The sequence below is a fragment of the Cheilinus undulatus genome, linkage group 5 (assembly GCF_018320785.1).
Source record: "Cheilinus undulatus linkage group 5, ASM1832078v1, whole genome shotgun sequence".
Lineage (NCBI taxonomy): Eukaryota > Metazoa > Chordata > Actinopteri > Labriformes > Labridae > Cheilinus > Cheilinus undulatus.
Window position 1 is genome coordinate 27,966,908 of NC_054869.1, and position 19,906 is coordinate 27,986,813.

General features: G+C 39.5%; 1 protein-coding gene across 1 annotated transcript in view; it reads left to right on the plus strand.

The window, feature by feature from the left end:
- Window positions 1-345: 345 nt before the first annotated feature.
- The window catches only part of LOC121510360 (calcium-binding protein 7), a 41,643-nt gene continuing 22,082 nt past the window's right edge, over window positions 346-19,906 (plus strand). Inside the window, exon 1 of the mRNA XM_041788369.1 lies at window positions 346-454. Within this exon, the coding sequence (XP_041644303.1) occupies window positions 346-454 (109 nt within the window). The remainder of the gene's footprint in view (window positions 455-19,906) is intronic.

The window sequence follows — 19,906 nt, forward strand, 5'->3', positions numbered from 1 at the left end:
GGTTGATTGTGATGCATGCTTGTGCGCATTGTCTCGGTTTGAGGTAGTTTCTTGTTAAATCCACTGACTTTCTGGACTCATTGGGATTTTTTTCCTAAAGAATTTGAAGAAACTGCAATGAGGTAAGACACCTGAAACATTTTCCTCCCCTTCCTTCATTGACAAAAAAAATCCCGATTTCGGTGGACACGCTGCGGAATCCACCGTCTCCCTCCTCGCCCTCTTCCCACCATCATCCATGGACTAGTTCCTCCGTTCCCTCGGTGACCGTGGGGGGAACTTGGGCTCCTCTCTGTAGACGTTTCTGTATGTCGAGGGCGCAGGTGGCACCCAAAGGTCGCAGCCATGCCGATGCATCCAGTCACCTCCACGTTGATGTACCGGGGGATCTGCACCATCCCGGATATCCTCTCCTACAGCGCTCCTGTGAACCTGCCGGAGGACGAAGTTGAAGGTGAGATGTTACCTGCTCGTGTTTCTCAGGTGATATAAGGTGGTGTTTAATTCATAATAAGCGCATAGAAGCGGTGTATGCCACTGTGGTGGAGCTCATTCGAGGAGACGCGCGGTCAGCACCTTGGACAGCGCTTAGAGTCTCAGTGCCGCACATTGGTGGAGATTTGAATGATTTTCAGCGCAAATAAGGCCTTTTAAGGGCTGTTTCTACCCCAGATGTTCTCTTTTTCCTTATCTTGATGATTCAAACTGCATCTGCAAAAATAATAACCAACACTCCCCAAGATTTTTCTGAAAAATCTGCTATCCTTCAAATTAATTTTACAGATTTTACAGATTTCTAACTCATTCAGAAGGTTGATCACTGGCGCCTATGCTCACTGTGTGGAGCTGATTTGGTTGTAAAAACAAGGTATCCCTGCACTCTTTTGGTCACAAGTTATTATTTCTTTGTGCAGAAATGATGCATTGGCTCTAACTAGAGGCAGAAAGTCTCCGGGTTCAAATTTGGTTCATGCAAGCTTGATTTCAGAGGACCATTAACTCAAAGCAGAGTTTGTAGGAGTCAAAAAATGTTAAAATGTTTCATATTTATGCTCATCCTTTCTCTTCTTTGGAACTGCTCCACAGCTGCAATGTGATTCCACCAAATTTTACAGTAAATCTGCTCTTGATTGAAGAAAAAATGCCTAAAAATCAAAATCTAGTGGCATATTACTGCAAAATAAATAAATAAATAAATAAATAAATAAATAAATTAAAAAAAAAAAAAATAAATAAATAAGTGACTTCCTTTTCAACAAGCATCCATGCATGATGGCAGCTATTCTGAGCAATGTGACTTTTCAGTGTCTGGAGAATATTCAGGCCTGGAGCAGTTGTGATGTGGACCTGCATCATCTGTGCATTATCATCCAATGTCTTCTCCCTCTCCTGGGACATTGTTCAAGTCCCAGAGGGTGTGTGATGACATGGAGTTGTGTTTTTTTTTTTTTTCAGTGGAGTGATGCTGTAAGGTGGATGACGTTCCCTGCTGAGTGATTTGTTCAGTGCATGTCTCATTTTTGGCACCTTTATGATGCACACAATGTTCGAGAAACAAAAAATCAGAACGCATGCTTGTCACTTAAGTGATGTATTTCTGAAAAGAGAAAAACTAGTTTGATGACAGAAAAGTTGGGACTTGCCAGATGTCTTGTTGGTAGTTTTCAGTTTTTCAGAGCCTTTAATTAAACCTGGAGCTGCCTGCATTAAAAATTACCCTTTGTTTCACTCAAACACAAAGGTTTGCACCTTAATGTGCAAAGACGGACACATATGGTTATAGAGGATTGTTATTCTTTTACTGAGGTTGATTTTGAATGTTAAAGTTAAATTAAAGAGGCCAAATATGACACGGTTTTGACTCCCGATAGGTGTCTAATACAAGCCTCTGATGTAACACCTGTTTCAGGGCACAGACAGTGCCAAGATTATAAAAAAGAGGCAACAATTGGCACAGGCTGTTTTTACATGCCATTGTACCTTGTGTATTTTTTCTGTTTCCTTTTATATGCTTTGACTCTCAACAGACGAGCCTATGATAAAAGAGGAATGTCAAAATGTCAGTTCAAAAAGTGATCTTTGGATGATTTCCTGCCCTTTATTATAGCATTGCATCATTCACTGTTTTATTTTCAAGTATTATAATTCATGTAGAGACCTTCCATGAAAAATGCCTCTAAAAATGATATAGTGATCATCATTGAATTGAGTTTGTTTGTTGATATTGAGGAATCTCAGTTTCCCTCTCACCCTCCCACCTCACAATTGTGGTGTAAAAAACAGACAACACTTCATTTAAGCTTTAATTAATTAAATCCACTTGTGCTGCCGGGCTGGAGCCATTCTGTTGCAAAGACAAAGTGAGCCATTTGGGCTTTACAGCCAGACTTATTGTTGCAGTTTGACTGGCGAAGTAATAGGATGGTTTGTAGAGAGGAAAAGCAGAGCTGTAGGTAAAGCACAGTTAACAGCAGTCACAGAGCCTTTCTCAGCCGCTGTGTAGCATTAGTGATCCACTGTGAGCAATGTCTTACAGGGTGTGAACGAGGCAGGCTTTAAAGGCTCTGTCACTGAGGAGATTGAGTGTTGTTGTTGCTATTGGGAGTGGAACTGGGGGTTACAGCTTCTCCTGCCAGAAAACACTGGAGGCAGCTATTAGAAGCGTGACAGGGCTGATTAGTTTGTTCTTTTTTGGTAGAAAGACACATAAATGCTTAGCAATATGCTAATATCTGAGCTTGCAAAGCTCCATTTTCTCATTCTTTGAGACAATCTTGCCATGAGTCTCATTTTCAGCAACTAAAAGAAGCAGGACACAGATAAAGACCATAACTTCCTCTTCGGAAATGCTTTGATGTGTTGTCAGAAGTAAAATGCACAGCAGTGTTTCTTAAAGAGCTGCAGTTCCTTGAGTGTCCACTTGAGGCTGATTTCAAAAGTCTTGCAAGTCACATACACATTCATTCTAAAGTGTCCACACTTTGCAGGGGAGTGAGTTTTAGTAAAAGTCAAGATTGGGATTTTATAAAGGATGAGAGCTTTGCACAAATAAGGGTTTGGCCGCTCCAGCTGACAGGTAGGCTCATCACAGCTTATTGCCCGTGGTTAGGTTGAGTGATAGTTGAGACAGCAATTCTGACATGGCAACCACCATCAATGGGCTTCATAAACCAGTGGGTGATGTCATAAGAGTATGTCCACGTTTTATGCAGTCTATTTATCATTTTTAATTTGTTGACTAAACTATGACTAAAAATGTTGGTCGCCTACCTTTATTCTGTGAGGGAGATTAGGACAAGATTAGCTGAAAAATGAAACTTTGATAAAAAAAAAAAAAAAAAAAAAACCTGACATAAAGTAATTTGAGTTCTTTTTTTCAAGCAGACTAAAACAAGACTAAATAATAATGCTGGACTATGAATATTCAAAATCCATAATAATTCTCCACTATGCATATATCTGTAAAAACACAAGAGGATATAGAGAGCAGCATGGTGTGTCAGTTTTTTCTTTAGTATATTAAAGTATTGATAACATATTAATATGAGTGTGGACTTAGAGTAAAGACTGATATGTAAAGACTTTTTATTGACTAAAACTGGACTCATGGACTAATACCAGATTATTTAGGTTAAAAATGATTAAAAGGCATTTTAATATGAATGCAAAGACCAAACACTGTCAAAATGAACACTGCTATGTATGGCAACCATGGGCTGTATATGAAAGCCGACAAAGTATATTTTGTTACAATGTGAAATAGTTAAACTAATGAGATGACTATAACCTACATTATTCCAGCCTGAAAGGAGTGATTGCAAGACAGATAAAATTGGGGCAGATTTTGTTACCTCAATAATTGTTTACTTAATTATTTTACAGCCTTAATTCCATGTTTGAAGTCTTTCTAAGTACACCTTTGAATAATTAATTCGTAGTGTATTAATTTTGTAATTTTATTAATTTTCAAACTGTCTCACTGAAAGGGAAAAAAAGGCAATTGAGAAAGGTATGATTTCGTGTCAGGCTTAAGGATTCAACAAGGGAGAGGACCCAGGTGCAGATTAAAATAAAAGATTTGTTTTAGCGGACCACAAGGATGAAAACAAAATCCTTTCTGAAAATGAAATAAGGAAGTTCTCTCAGAAAGGGGGGGAACAGAAAAAGGAAAGCCATTAGGAAAAATCCATAGAAAAAAATAACCAAACAAACAGGGAGGAAAGAAGGGAAGGAACACAGAAATACTGTGAGCATGAAGTAGTCAGCACAGATGTGACTGAAACAAGACGCAGGTGAACACAATGAGGGTGGGGCACACAAACACATCTGGGACAACGACTACAAAGTATAACAAAAAAAATGCAACTAAACAGCATTGAGTCTGTGTGGATAGGTCTCAGACTTGCAAATATGCACACTGCAATTTTAGCTCCATAGTTTGCAAAACTGCTCAAGCTCTGTCAGGTACACAGGGATCAGGCATGAACAGCCGTTTTCAAGTCCAGCCTCAAATTCTCCATAGGATAGAGGTCTAGGCTTTGACTCAGCCACTCCTGTATATTCACCTTGTTGTCTTTAAACTATTTCTGTGTAGCTTTCACTATCTCCTTCGAGTCATTGCCTTTCTGAAAAATAAATTCTCAGTTCACTTGCACACATATTGAGATTGTGCTCCAGGATTTTCCCATACTTTGCCACATCTATTTTACCCTCTACCTTTACAAGCCTTCCAGGGCTTTCTTCCACTTGACCATAGAGTCTCCCACATGCCTTTTGGCTAACTCTAGATGAGATATAAGAAGTTTTCTTCAACAGCAGCCTCCTCGTTGCCACTCTCTCATAAAGCTTTGACTGGCGAAGAACCTGAGCAACAGTTGTATGCACAGTCTCTTCCATTTCAGCTGTTGAAGCTTGTAACTCCTTCAGAGTAGTCATAGGTGTTCATAGGTATTAGGTGCCATGGAAATGTTTTAGTATCCATCCCCTGACTTATACTTTCCAATAACCTTTTCTCTGAGTTGCTTTGAGTGTTCTTTTGTCTTGGGAATATTGAGACAAAAAGGTTTAAAGAATCGTTACATCTGACACAAACATCACTCACTGCAGACCTTTCATACCTGCACAGCTATTTGCCATCTGTCAATTTCTTGTAAAAATGAAGTTTAAAAGCTGCCAAAATATCAAGTAAACCCTTTAGGATTTTTGTAGTTGGGCTTTTAAATCAGAGAGGTCAAACTGGGACTGCTCTCTAATGTACACTTGCCAGTCAAAGTGGAATAAGCAGTGCCGTGTGAGTTCATTTAAATGATATAAGCCATGAAAATATGAGCCTTAGAGTTATTAGATAGTAAATTTAAGATCTGAATTGTAACATGCATTAAATCGCCTTGCACATACTGTTTAGGCTCTCCAGTGACAGCTTCCATGTCCTGTCATGACGTCCATATCTCATGAGAGACAGATGAGAATTGGTTGAAAATGTGAGTTGTCACATACATCAGCGCTGTCAGCAGGGAGATGGGGCTTTCATGAAATTAAACTACACATTAGTGCATATCTATGTGTATGGTTCCAGGAGGCCCCAGCCCTATTGGCACACAAAGGCAAGGACTTGATTTTCAATTACTGGCTTGGATACCCAAAGGATCAGACCAATGGCGCCATACTTTGAGGCTGAGAAGGCTGTCAAAGCTATAATTGGAACAAAATGCTATTTTTCTGATGCTTGATAAGCCTGTGTGTCACCATGAGAGTGTGTGAATACATGTGTGTGGTAGAAGGTGGGGGGTGGTTACAAGTGCCTTAATGTACAATGATGTGAGCATAAATTGAGCTGGACTTCATATTCTCCATTTCCCCGCCTACACAAGAGGGACGAGAAAAAAACAGTTGGTCATATTACAGGAGCTGGATATAGCGTGAACCTCCTCCACCACTAATAGACACACACTCACACTCACACACACACACACACAAACACACAACGCTCTGTGTCGATATCACTGCAGGTGGAATTAAGTGGGAGCCCATTTCCATGCAGCCTAACAACAAGCCTATTGGAACCAGGCTCAGAATAGTCCTCAGGCTGAGCTTAGAGCATTTGTAACAGGTCCCAGATTGAAGCTCATGTAAACAGATGCTGCAAGTTTTATGTAGACATAAGCTCAAGATAAGACAGGAGCAGCATGTTTGCATCTTTCAGAGAAGACTGTGATCAGTGGGGTTTATTTATTGTGTCAGTACAAATCTACTTTGGCTTCTTCTCTTTCATTGTTTCTCACCTTTGTTTTTTTCCAGACAATAAACAACAAATCATAATTCACTCAGAGCATACACAAATAGAATCATACTTTCTCTCAAGTCTGCTCTCTTCCCCATCATTTATCCATGGAAGTAAATCGACGTTTCAAGATAGCTTATGGAACCTGAAACTTCCAATTTTTTTTTCACTAAATTTGGCTTAAATTCTGTTTGATTCTTGAGATAGATGCCCCAAAAACCTGAAACACTTCTATACTATTGGGACCATGTGTGAAAACATAACTGATTTATAAATAAAGCTGACTGATACATTATATATCAATCAAGCTGTTAGACACAGCTCAACCACTGGTGGTATCAGCGGTGGGTGATCGTACTCCCGCTACAAGATCAGAGAAAAAAAGCCTCGGCAAGGGTGCCCTCTTGGATAAGCCTTTAATACATAAAAAATTATAAAGTGACCTTCAGGGTGCCCTATTAGTCGACAAAATATGATATAATCCCTTTCAAGAAGCCTTCTAGAGGACAAGGTTTGATAAAGTGCCCTGGAGTGCCCTGCAAGTGTACAAAAGGTTCTAAAGAGGCCTCTAGGGTGCACTACCAGAGGATGAAATGTGATAAAGTGCACTTTTGATACATAAAACTGGAAAAAACTTGATATGTTGCCTTTTAGGCTGTGCTTTTAGTGGAAAAACCACAATAAAGTGACCCCCAGGGTGCCCTTCCAGTGGGAAAGAAGTTCTTCAGGGCCATCTAGGACATTGGTTCCCAACCTGGGGTCCAGGATCCCCCCAGGGGGGTGCAAAGATTTTTTTTTTTTGGGGGGGGTGATGCTTTGTCTGCTCTGAGGCTGCTAAAATTCGATTTGCAAATATTGCCTAGAACCATGATAAAGCAGTTATTAAGTCGTTTATACAGAATGCATAGGTCTTTTTTGGGTTTTATCAGTGAAAAAATTTAAATCTATGTTGATTTTTGACGGTGGTGTGTCACTTTTTCTTCTGTCTTGGGTCCTGGGGAGGGGGGGGGGCTCCGCTTTTCTTAGGTACATGTTGGGGGGCTCCAAGTAAAAATGGTTGGGAAACACTGCTCTAGGATGCACTACAAGCGATGTATAATCACATGTTTTAAAAAAAAAACTGTTTTATTCTAACCAGGATTTCTATCCCACTTTTACACCACTGCAAATGGCAGATGGCCTTTTTGTTTGCACCCCTGCCCCTCAAACATCCTGAGCCTGCAACTGAGCTGCAGAAAAGGCTCTTATTCCTTCTTTAAATACAGGTGATTTTTTACAGGTGAATTTTTTTCAGGAAAGGATGATACACCTTTTATTTAATAACTCAATTGTTGGCTTAAAAACAGGAGTGTGATAGCTGCAAATTAATTTGGGAAAAAGCAAAAACCACTACTGTTCATAATTCAGAGCACAAAGCAAAATATGTAACCGTACTAGTCTTCATACTTGTTTGGATTTTTTTTTACCCCTATTCCAATTATTACCTCAGACATTAAATAGCCCTGCAGACATTATTTTCCTAATTCAGCACACATAAAAAGGAAGAAGACACAGATGAAGCAATTAAGTTTAATTAAAAGGAAGATACTCTGTATTTGGTGGACATCATCAGGAATTCTGCAGCTAGATCCACAAGATTAAATATTCCCCATTGAAATGTCAATTTAATGACACATATGAATCCATTTCTTCAAGATCCACTGTTTCCCCACCTTTATTCAGCTTTACTGTGTTTGATTCAGCATGAAAGATTTTTTTTAAATCACTGTCAAGGAAACTTTAAAATATATCGAGAGCCAAACTTGTCATATAGAGCGGCAGCAGAGGGGAACCTCTCAAGGAGCATTTTTATGCTTGTGAAGTAACTGTCTGTGCTAATAGAAGTCAGTGAAGACTACAAAGATATCTGTCCATTTATTCATGCTCAGGCAGAGTGAGGGGGCTTTCCTTGTCTCTTGATCAAACAAAGATTGAGGGGACAAGAAACTGAGGTCTTGCCATCAGAAAGTGATTGAAGAATAATTGGAAAGAGCTGTTGAAGATTTAAGATGAAATGTTTTGAATCTCTGTGTGTGTATTTCAAATATTCTGTGGGGCAGTTGTGGCAAGGTCTATCTTGTTTTCTTACTGCCTGAATGACTTTTGAGCAATAGTTGTGCCATTGACTGTATAAAAATATGGGCAACATAACTTCACACCAAAGATGAAGCCAAGACATTTGAAATTCCCCCATTAGGTCATAAAGCCTGCCTCTTTACGTGTGGGGCATGGGTCAGATTAGAGCATTTAAAAATACATGTCAGATGAATTTTTCTGAAATGTTTCTGTTCTCAAAGATGTTTTACCATTCATGAAAAATATTTATGCAGAAACACATCTCAAAAATTAGCAAAGGCACCACAAAGGGCTGAAAAGTAAATTTAGAGAATCTGGAGAAATCTTTGTGTGCAGGGCACAGGCCAAAGGTGATATAATATATACTGTATATATAAAATGCTGATGTGCGGGCCCTCATGCAGGTGGCATTGCATTTCAAACAGGCACCTGTGCAGGAAATCATTGCATGGGCTCAGAGAACTTTCAGAAATCCTTGTCTGTAGGCACAGTTGACAGGCACAAATGCAAGTGAAAGCTGTATCATGCAAAAAAGAAGCCATATGTGAGCATGATCTAGAAATGCTGCCTTTGTGGACCAAAGCTCATTTAAAATGGACTGAGACAACATGGACAACTGACCTCTGGCCACATGAATCAAAATTTGTAAATTTTTTTGGAAACCACAGACACTGTGTCCTGTGGACTAAAGAGGAGAGAGACCATCCAGGTTGTTATCAGCGCATAGCTCAAAAGCCTGCAACTCTGATGGTATGGGGTTCAATTAGGGCGTGGACAGCTTACACTTCTGGAAAGGCACTATCAGCGCTGATAGTAGGTTTAAGAGCAACATACACTCCCATCCAGACAAAGTCTCTTTCAGGGAAGGCCTTGCATATTTCAGCAAGACAATGCTAAACCACATACCACATCCATCACAACAGCATGGCTTCAAAGTAAGAGTGCAGGTGCTGCTTACAGTCCAGACCTTCCACCAACAGGAAACATTTGGTGCCTGATAAAATGAAAAATCTGGCAAAGATGACCAAGGAGTGTTGATCAGCTGAAATCCTACAACAGGCAAGAATGGGACAAGATTCCTCTACAAAACTCCAACCCCTGGTCTCCTCACATCCCAGACATTTACACACTGTTGTTAAAAGTAAAGGGGATGGTGCACAATGGTAAACAATGGTACCTTTTTGAGAAATGTAGCTGCCATCAAATTCAAAAATTTGCGGATATTTTCATTAAATTGCAAATGTCTCAGTTTCGACATCTAGTGTGTTGTTTAGGTTCTATTGTAAACAAAATATAGGTTAATGGGATTTGCAAATCATTGCTATCTATTTTTGTTGACATTTTACACAGTGTCACAACTTTTTTGGAATCATGGTTGTAGTTTTGTTTGAAAATTATGTCTTAAACATCAAGATTAAGAGCTTTGTTGACAAATGAGCCCTTGGGACGCTATCCACCAGATTAGCAGAGAAAGAAGAACATTACAACAACCTCTTACATGAGAGTCACTTAACTTGAAGTGCCTCCTTTAAACCAACACAAGGATTTGTTCTGCTGTCGACTTAGCAAACAAGAGATGTCTGTGCCATTTTATATCTATGCTAAATTTGTGTTTGGTTAGAGGAAGGGCTGGGATGTCAAAAGCAGTATTTCAGTCCCAGTCTAGAGGATATTTTGACTTCCTGTTTGCACAGTAGAGGGAAGTGGAGACTTGTCTTTTCTCATATAGAGTTAACAATGTATAAGAGATCTTTCAAAAGAGCAGAAACTGTAGTGTGCAGTGGTTTTTCAGTGAAATTAACTTTAGTGTATGTGTTGCTGAAAAGAAGACTGTTTAAACTCCTAACAATATAGATTAAGCTATTGAATCGTTTCCAGTGACAGTTTTATTTGGGGTCACCAGACACCAGCTGATTTCAAATCTTACCAGACTGAAAAAAATGAGGGAGACCACAAATATAAAGATCAGTTAACAGATTTTAACATTATAATTCTCCAAATGCACACACTACATAAAGGGTGTCCAAACTATGGCCCTAGGGCAAATGCAGCCCACGGTCCATTTTTGATTGAGCTGAAATGCAGTGTAAACATTGCTTGAAATAGAAATAGCTGAGTGAACAAAAAACAGTAAACATAAAAAAAAATCATCAGGTGAAAAAGACGTAGTAGGGGAAAAGGCAGAAAAAGTAGTAGAAGAAGAGGAAACTGAAGCAGAAGCAGCAGCAGAAGGAATAGTCTTGGAATAAGACGAGCAGAAGTAGCAGAAAAAGAAGCAGAAATTTTGGTAGAAAAGACACAGAGCAAAAATAGCAGAAGATGCCAAAATATTGATAGAAGTAGATACAGAGCTAAAGTACCAGTAGAAGAAGCAGAAACATTAGCAGAAGAAGAAATAATAGCAGAAGAAGAAGCAGAAACAGTAGGCTAGTAGAAGAACAGCATTAGAAGAAGAAATGGAAACAGCTGGGGTAGCAGTAAAAGAAGCAGAAATAGCAGAAGAAGAAACGGTAGTAGAACAAGAAGCAGAAACAGTAGCAGAAGGAGTGCAAATTGAACTAGACAATTTCCACAAACGGAAATCGCAAGAGGGGCTCAGGGGGGGCATGCGGGTTTCATCGCAAGGTCATTCCTGACAATAGACCTGACTTGTCATTACAAGGTCATGTCCAAGTCCAGGCTGAAGCAGCATGTAGCTGGACAATGACGGTGAAATGGTTGAGAAACACTGTACATGACAGGAGACTTCATTTATGTGTTTTAGTCATGTGTGGCCTGATTAGCTGATGCTGATCACCTGGCACCTGAGCCTCAGCTGTCTTCTTGGTATACCTGTTGGTGTTGGCCTTCCCTATGAAATAGAGTCCTGTAATTGAATTTTATACAGACATGCAGTTCCTGTCAAGGTTGTGATGAGAGCAGGTGCAGAAGAGATGAATTTTATCATTTCCAGCTCCATTTGAACACATTAAAAACTTTTATTGAGAAATTGTTCTTGTGTGTTCTTATTTTGATTGACGTCACCAAAGTCAAGACAACACACAAACAGACACGCATGCCCACTTTGCGCGCTAACACACACACAAATGCACAATCTCTCCCATTCACTTCATATGGGATATATATGTGGCGACTTTATGGGGGACTGTATGTGGATGAGAAGCCACCCACAGTGTCCCATGATCCTGGTAAAGCATTGTTTAAATAGGCTGCTTTATTGGAACAGCTACATGTGTGTGTGTGTGATCAGAGCTCATTGAGGGCTGTAGGTGTGTTAATCAGCGATGACATCAACATCAGTGATCACAGAGAGCAGTTACACCTGTGAGAGATGAGAGCAGTTTTGGGTGATTTTTATTGTGAACACAGTCTCTTTCTCCTCTCCGTGTGTGAACACCGTACATGCTATCATCAAACGAATTTCTGCGTGAGCATCTGCAGGTTTGGAACTAACAGTGATGTTATTTTATTGTTGATTGTGCAAGAAATGAGGCTGGGGGGGCGAGCTAAAAACAGGCATCTTTCTCTGGTCTGAAGACCAAAATCTCAGATTCTATAACATCGCAGCAGATGAGAGAGATGTAGCCGTACTTGGGACAGTTGGTCCTCTGATGCCAAAAGTGTGCATGATATGGCTTTGGTTCTTGGTTTGACAGTAGCAGGACAAGATTTTCTCAGTTTTGTTATCAATTTTATGTGTGTGGTGTTAGATTTGTGGCTGTAGTCAGTAGTTGTTCGCAAAAGTCTCAGTTGATGTGTCAGCTCTATCAGCCTCTGGGGTGATGACATCACCCACTCTAGCAGGGCGATTTTTAAGCATTTTCAGTCAACACACAGGAGTTTTGAAGACTCGCTTATCGAAAACCGTAAACCCCATCGTCATACCAAAGACATTCCTGATGACAGGACAAAAATACCTGCGTTTTAAAGTTTGAATGATCTCTGTAGGTGAAAGTATGGCGAAGCAGTAGGAGTGGTGAAAAACCCTGTTTTTGTGGTTTCTTCGTCCCTCTCACCTGTCATTTCTTATGGGATTTTTTTTCGCAGTTTTTTGCAAATAACTGCAAAAAATTGGCAAATCTCTTAGAGAAGTCATAGCACACCGATCAGGAACAAACCACACGAGCCACTAATCAGAAATAGTGTAGAAGAAGAAACAGAAGCAGAAGAAGAAGAAGTAGAAACAGTAGCAGTAGTACTGTAGCAAAAAAAGAAGCTGCAATAGTAGTAGAAGAAGAAACAGTAGAAGAATCAAACAGTTGTAAAGTGGAAACAGAACAGGTAATTGAACAGGTAAGGTAAGTAGCCCCACCATCTGAATGTGGCAAGGTGAGCAGTGGAATGTACCAGACAACGCCACCTGGGGACTTGCACCCCAGGATATAAATTCACAACCCAACAGTAACACGAACACAGTTTGAATATTAAAGCCCACAGGGCCAGAGAATGTGATTTCCAAAATATTAAAATACTTTATTGAAGAAATATAGTTAAAATTAGTAGCAGACTAAATAAAGAATAAACAGTGGTATGGGGCCTACCAGAAAGGGAAACAAAGTTAGGACTGGGGCTTACCACGACAGTGGTAACAAAAAGGGGAAGGATCCAAAACTACACAGCACCCGTGAAACAGCAAATCAAAAGTGGAAAAGGAACCACCACCAGGGGGACCGCTGCCGTTCCGGGGCCCTCAGCACCTGTCAAACAAAAAGAGAAAACACTATTAAAAACATGCAATAATGGCAGACCTTACACCACTATACACAGAATATAAAACACCCTCACCCCAAACCAAAAGAAACTGTAACTAAACAAATTATCAAAATGCAGAAACCAAAAACAGTTTATAAACACTAAGTCAAATACAATCCAAAAGCAAACTCAATAATAATTCAAAGAAGAAATAACAAATGAAAGACAATTAAACTAAACAAATTAACTGATAATGTGTCTGCACTGTATTAAGACCAAGGCCAGGAAACAATCAGCCCAGTGTTCATTGGGGGGGTCGGGACACCCTTGTCTGGCCCGCTTGGGCAAAGTTTGTCAAAGCAGTGTCAGCTAAGGCTTCAACAAGAGCAGATAGGACAGCTGAGTCTACAGTCATTAGCAGAGCACGAGAGCTCAGGCAGCTCTACCAGTAAATAGCCGTTAGGTAGTACAATAAAAAAAGTACACAAAGAGCCAACAAAGACACTGCACCTCGGGGTAGGGAGTGTAACTCTATCTGGCCACACTTATGTATTTCTGTATGTGGTCTTTATAGGAGAAAGTTTCAACACCCCTGCACTAGATGTTTTAGCCACACTGTGAAACTTCACACCTGATGTGACTTCCACAGACAGTGAGACCTCAACGATATTTGCTTGATTGAAGTGACTTCAGAGGAAAACCATGGAGGATGCTTGACGTTCTCAGCTGGAGTATGTTATTAATGCAAAGAAAAACAAAAAGATGAGGAAAAGAATATGGGTAAAATACTGTCTGAGAAGATAATATGGTTGTTTATGCTAGTGAGCTGGGAACATAGCATTTGGATGGTGATGCTGACTGGCTTGATAACTGGACGGAGGTTACTGCTGCTAATTGTAAATATCAAACATGTTACACATTGATCCTGACATACTATTTATGATTCTCAATCACAGATGCTCCAGCTTGATCAGGAGCAACAAACTGATGATACTAAGAAGCCTCAAATTTAGTCATGAGGGGGCAAATCTGGCCAGAAATCAAGCTTAAAATTTTCTATCATGCAGCCTTAGGCTGATGGTTGACCAGTTTGGTCCTGACTGAAAAGTCTCATTAACATAATGGATTTAGAATGGAATCTGGTGGAGCCCCTCATGTCCCCATCATCAACCCTACTCAGCCACTGGCAGATTTCTGAGGAGATAGACGTTAGGCTTTTATCAAAACAACTGAAGACTGACAGAAACCTTTATATCTGGATACAGAAAGTCTTAAAAGTCAGCATTCTGTCTTATTAATGGGTATTTTTAGGTAGGATTTTCTCCTCCTGTGTCTTCTTGAGTTCAAATTTTGATGTAGGAATAATTCATCAGGATATTCAGACACCCACACTGGATTTTTATTTTTCAGGAAGAAGTTTGCTTTGAATAGTAAAAAAATTAACAGTCTGTTGGTGGTTTCTTTTTCAACATTTTGAGTCATTCCCCAGCAGAGATTTTGGGACTCTAAAAGCCTTGACTGACAGCTGCAGAAAAAAAACGCCTCAGACACCACTGTGTTCCTAATAGCAAAACTGCGATCTTGATGTTTCTGCAGCAGCTACAGTAGGAGTCAAGCAGAAACATTGACTCATTCGTTTGCCCTGAGGTGGAGGGTTGACTTCCACTCCTTTGGAAATACTTACATGAATACAAATGAGGATATTTAAAGACACCGGCATCTGCTAGGCAAGACGGAAATTATGCACAGAACGTATCGCTGGTGCAGAATCAGTGGGCGTTGTGGGGGTGTACTTCCAAGGGGTCAGCTGGGACTGTTTTGAAGCAGATGCTGCTAAGAAGATTTGGACAAAAACACAAAAACAAACTGACCAATCATGATGCCGGCAGATATGCTGGCTCATTTTAAGGAGTGCAAACAATCCAGCTGTGTTTACACAAACCAAACGTTTTTTTTTTGCTTGTCCTCACCTCAGCTATTGACTGCTATTAGCAAGGCTGTCTCCTAGGAAGCCAGAATTAGTTCAATTATTGTACTCTTTCACAAAATAACCCCTTGCAAACCCCTAAATTGGATCCACTAAATAGTGTTTGTTTTCCCTCATATAGTAGAGAGCTTTTCATGCCTCCCTGCAGAAAATTGTAAAAAAACTTTTCATCAAAGCTGTTTCTTTCTCAAACAATATTGGAATAAAAAAGTTAATCAAGCTAATAAATTAAGTGTTTCTCCAAGGCCAACACAATTAGGCTTCCAGTTCCTGCCTTTCAAATTGTTTTGATGAAATAACAAGTGTGGCAAACAGTTTATAGCTCAGACGGATTTTTTCAATAAAGAACAAAAAGGACCGACATGTGGCATGACGTGACATGAAGAGCACTGCACACTGTAATTGTTAAATCATTCAGAAGTTAAAAGCCCAGTTGGCTGCTGACAAATATTCAATTAATTTTCAGAATTTTACATTAGTCAGGTTAATTTGTACCTATGTGGTAGATTTTTAACAGCAGATGCCACACTAACTTCAATTTATGCATCATCAATCACTTCACCCTCAAAAATGCTTTGAATCCTGTGAATGGTTCTTTTCTGAGTACACTCTTAGATAGTGTTTATCAACTGAGGGCCCAAGAGCCACATCAGCACCCCCCCATGCTTCCCATCTGGCTAGCAGAAGATTATCAAATTAAGAAAATGTGAGCTGAGAAACTGGGGTTTAGGGTATCTCTAGAGCGACTAATACAACTCTCAAACAACAAAGATTGAACAATTTTATCATGCATGACTGAACAATTTATCTATTTTACTGAGCTTGACCTGTCAGTCATAATTTGCAAATATTCCACCAGGACTTCAAGTTTCCACTCTCATAAAAAGCTCTGCTTGTTGTGCTGCACTTCCACAGATTTGTACTACTTGCTAGCTTAAAATCAGTGAAGGTAGGACAAATCCCTATAAAGGGAAATCTAAAATTTGTGTTGTAAGAAATGCTGGAATAAAGATGAGATCTATGTTTGACTGAATTTTTGATTTAGACTGTTAGAAAGTTTTTCCACCTTTTTCCAGGCTTGGTTTGATTTGAGTGGGACAAATATATGAGCCAAGGACACCACCAGTCTCTTTTGGGAATAACCCCACCCCTAACGCCAAAACAATATAATCTCAGAGCACGTAATGTCAGTACAGTCTGTTGTTAGCCTATGTAACTGTCTTCATTGAAGGTTAACAGCCAGCTACATGCTGTGTTTTTGTTCATTGTGAGGTGGATTTCCCAAGGCCATCAGCTTCAGTGGCCTAAAGGTCATTAAAAGTATCATAACAGAGAGATTTGTGCCAGAAAACAGTCAATTTAATCCCAAACCGCTGTCTTTGCTCTGGCACAATGTCAGGCAGCTGTGCTCTGATCAGAGTTCACCATAAGGTCAGAGGCCGGCCAGTTGGTTGAGTATTTATCTACTTTTCACTTGAACCAGAAGCAGCAGGAACAAACATCTTACCTTCTGAATGTGTCTTTTAAACCATAGTTCACTTGATCAGTTAAAAGAAGCAGGTTGTGTCTGTCTCTCTCCAAGCAGAGACAATTTGATCCCTCATGTGTGTTAGCATCATGCTATTAAAGTTTAGTAAAGTATCAAATGACAGACCCACTCCATTCCTGCCAATTCTGCCACAATAAAAGCCTCCAATGCAGATCATCGCTGAATAATTTTAATTTGAAGAGCAATATCAGGAAATGGAGTGTTTTCAGCAGCGACCTGGCAACAACGACATCTCAATGGGACACAGACACATACACTGACCTTGTTTCTATGAACACCGATGTTTAACATTGTTTTTTTCTTAAAGTCTAAATAACACCCTTAAACCTAAGAAATCAAACCAGAGATGCACAGGTAAAGCTTTTTTTTATAAGTTAGCATGATGAAGCCATTCTTATCTATCCTTATTTACATCAACATTTTTAGCATCAACCTTCTGCTGCAGGCTCTATGAGAGTGCAATTTCCCCTGCCTAAGAATCAAAACAAAAAATATGTTTTCTGCATTTTTTCACAGCTAATTAGCATCAAACTCAGTGACAGATGGCATCTAGAAATATGCAGCTAAAATATCTCAAGCACCCCCTTGTGGCTAGCTGTAGTACACGTGATAGGGACTGACTTCACTGTTAAAGGCTAAAGGATTCATACTCTTGGGAAGCAAATGTGATTTTCAAAACAAAAATATGTTAATTAGACCAAAGTTTTTATTTCAGTTGACTTTATGTGAAAGTCTGGCCCATGTAAAAAAGCTGGCCTTTGTACAAATGTAGGTAATACCACTGAAGACCCTTGCTCTTGGAGGGGTCTGGGTGTTTTGAGTGTGGCTACTTCTGTAAACCGCTGGTCTGACATGCCAGTCTCAACAAAGATAGGAATGAAGTAGGATGACTCCCTCACAAGCTACTTTTGTACAAGTATATACTGTTAAGTTATCTTGTATTCATGTATTCTGGTCAGGTAAGGACAACTCAGAGGTTGCCTTCAGGCTGGATTTGGCCCTGGGGGCCACCAATTGAATTGCCTGGTCCTAGATGAAGGAAAGACACCTGAGCTGAAAGAAGATTACCTTCATTCATCTTGGAAAACAACCTGGTTTGTTACATGATGTGCGGCCTTGGGACACCCGTGAAAGCATCCTGCTTGTATATAATCAAGCAGAGAGCAATAAATCTCACTTTGTATGTCTTCCCGGCACTCAGCTCAATCCTAAACCCTTCCCGCTCTATCTGTATGATGGAGGGTCGTCTTATGCGGCCCACCAGTCAACAGGCTGCTTGGCAGGAATAGATTTCAGAATGGCTCTCTCTGCTATATGAGACAGGCAGAATGTGAGAAAAGCTCTACTTGACAGAGATATTGGTAAAAATGTGCTGGGTCACTTCAGCCTTCTCAGAATCAGCTAATTTCTGCTCAGAGCAGCTGGCGAGCCACATGCTGTAAACAGCTGCTCTTAAAAACGTATTTTGTCTGAGTTTTGTGGAAATGTTGTGGGATTTGAGATATGACTAAATTTGTATGTAAAAGTTATCATATTTACTTGATTTCTTTTGACAAAGGTTATTTCGAGAAAAACAAAAATATAATCATAATATTAAGCCATTCCCTTTTTCCTTAAACCAGATCTTTCCAAATGTTTTTATTTTATCTCTGACAGAAAAGTCCCCCTTATTAGAGAAAATTTATTTTTTTCTTCCTGCAGCAAAGCATCTGGAATTGCACTGGTTTACTGGCATAAGCATATGTCTGAATCCTCTCCTGTTACCTCGAGAGAATCTCTTCTGTTCTTGCACCTGGTGTCTTGATTTCACCCCAACAAAGGGTTCAAATGCTTCTCTTATTGCTTTATAAATGACACCCAATATAGCTCCCTAGAGACAGGCACTGTCTCTAAATCATGTGGACCAAACTTTTTTGTGTAGTTATTCCACAAGACTTCAATTTATCCAACTTACCCTTCTTTATTCACACATATGAATGATTAGCCTTCAAGCTCATCTAAAACAAGCCATACCACTTGGGGTTCAGAGTCAGTGCAAGCTTTAAAATAGCTTTCAGAGTAATCAGTAGTCAACAATGAAATATCACAGGGCTACAAAAGAGTTCTTTAGACCACTGCCTCAATTTATACATACTTCAGCCTGGAATTACCATTCATATTTATAAAATATGCTGCATATTTCACTTTTGGGGATCTCAGGCCTGCTAATATACGAGTAAATGGTTTGTGACATTTCTTATGAGTGAGAAAAGCATTACAGAAGGTTCAGATAGAATCAGATGGTCCTGGAAATCAGAAACAGAAAACGTTGCTCTCAGTTAAATTGGCTGTGTCTGAAATACACTGCACAAATTAAAAAGAGCAAAATACAAAACATAATGTTGTAAATGAGATTTTTACATGGCAAATCAGTTCACAAAATAATGGCATTATAAAGATTTTTTGTAGCACTTGAAAATAATACATGAAATCTCAACAGAATTGATGCCTTGAATTTGTTCCTGATATCACTTTTAGCCTATGGCCAATATTGATGTGTACTACCCTGGCATCACATCAAAACCTTGTATCTCTAAAATCACCACTTTACAGAGCATGAAAGAAAAAGCATTTTTCAACTAATTCAACACAGAATGATCATTTTCTGCATCTTTTTGACCATTTTTATTGCTTTAAAATCGCTTTAAACCCACAGAGAGATGTAAAGGGTGAACAGGAGCACTTATTTATGAAAATTAAAAAAAAAAAAGAAAAACATGAAAAATTGAAATACAAGGTTTTGGCCTGATGGCAGTAAATTTGCATTTGCAGCATCTACAAACACAGTTTCAGAGTACCTCTAACTAGTGTGTTTCTAGGCTAGGAGAGTTTCCCCATGGCTCTGCTTCCCTTCGTTGTGACTAAGGGAGTTTTACATCACTCAGATTTCATGTATTCAAGGTAACAGTACAAAGAACAAAGGAAAATAAAAATATTCAATTATTAGAGGCAGCCCTGTGCACATTATGATGGGAAAAGAAAAAGTCTGGGTGTGTGAGCTAAACTTTATTCATAAAGGAGTTTTTACGCTGCCACCTTCGTTGTTAAAGTTGATAGTAGAAATCCCACCCTTTCTTGATTTTGATTGGCTGGTTAGGGAGCTTTGACAATGACTTCTGCCTCACTTAATTAAGAACTTGGTGATTGCAGAAAAAAAATCTAGGGACACTTGCATTGATTTTTTCTTGAAACTAGACAAGGTCAGAAGTGAATTTTCTTCCAGTGGACACAGCCACTATAGTTT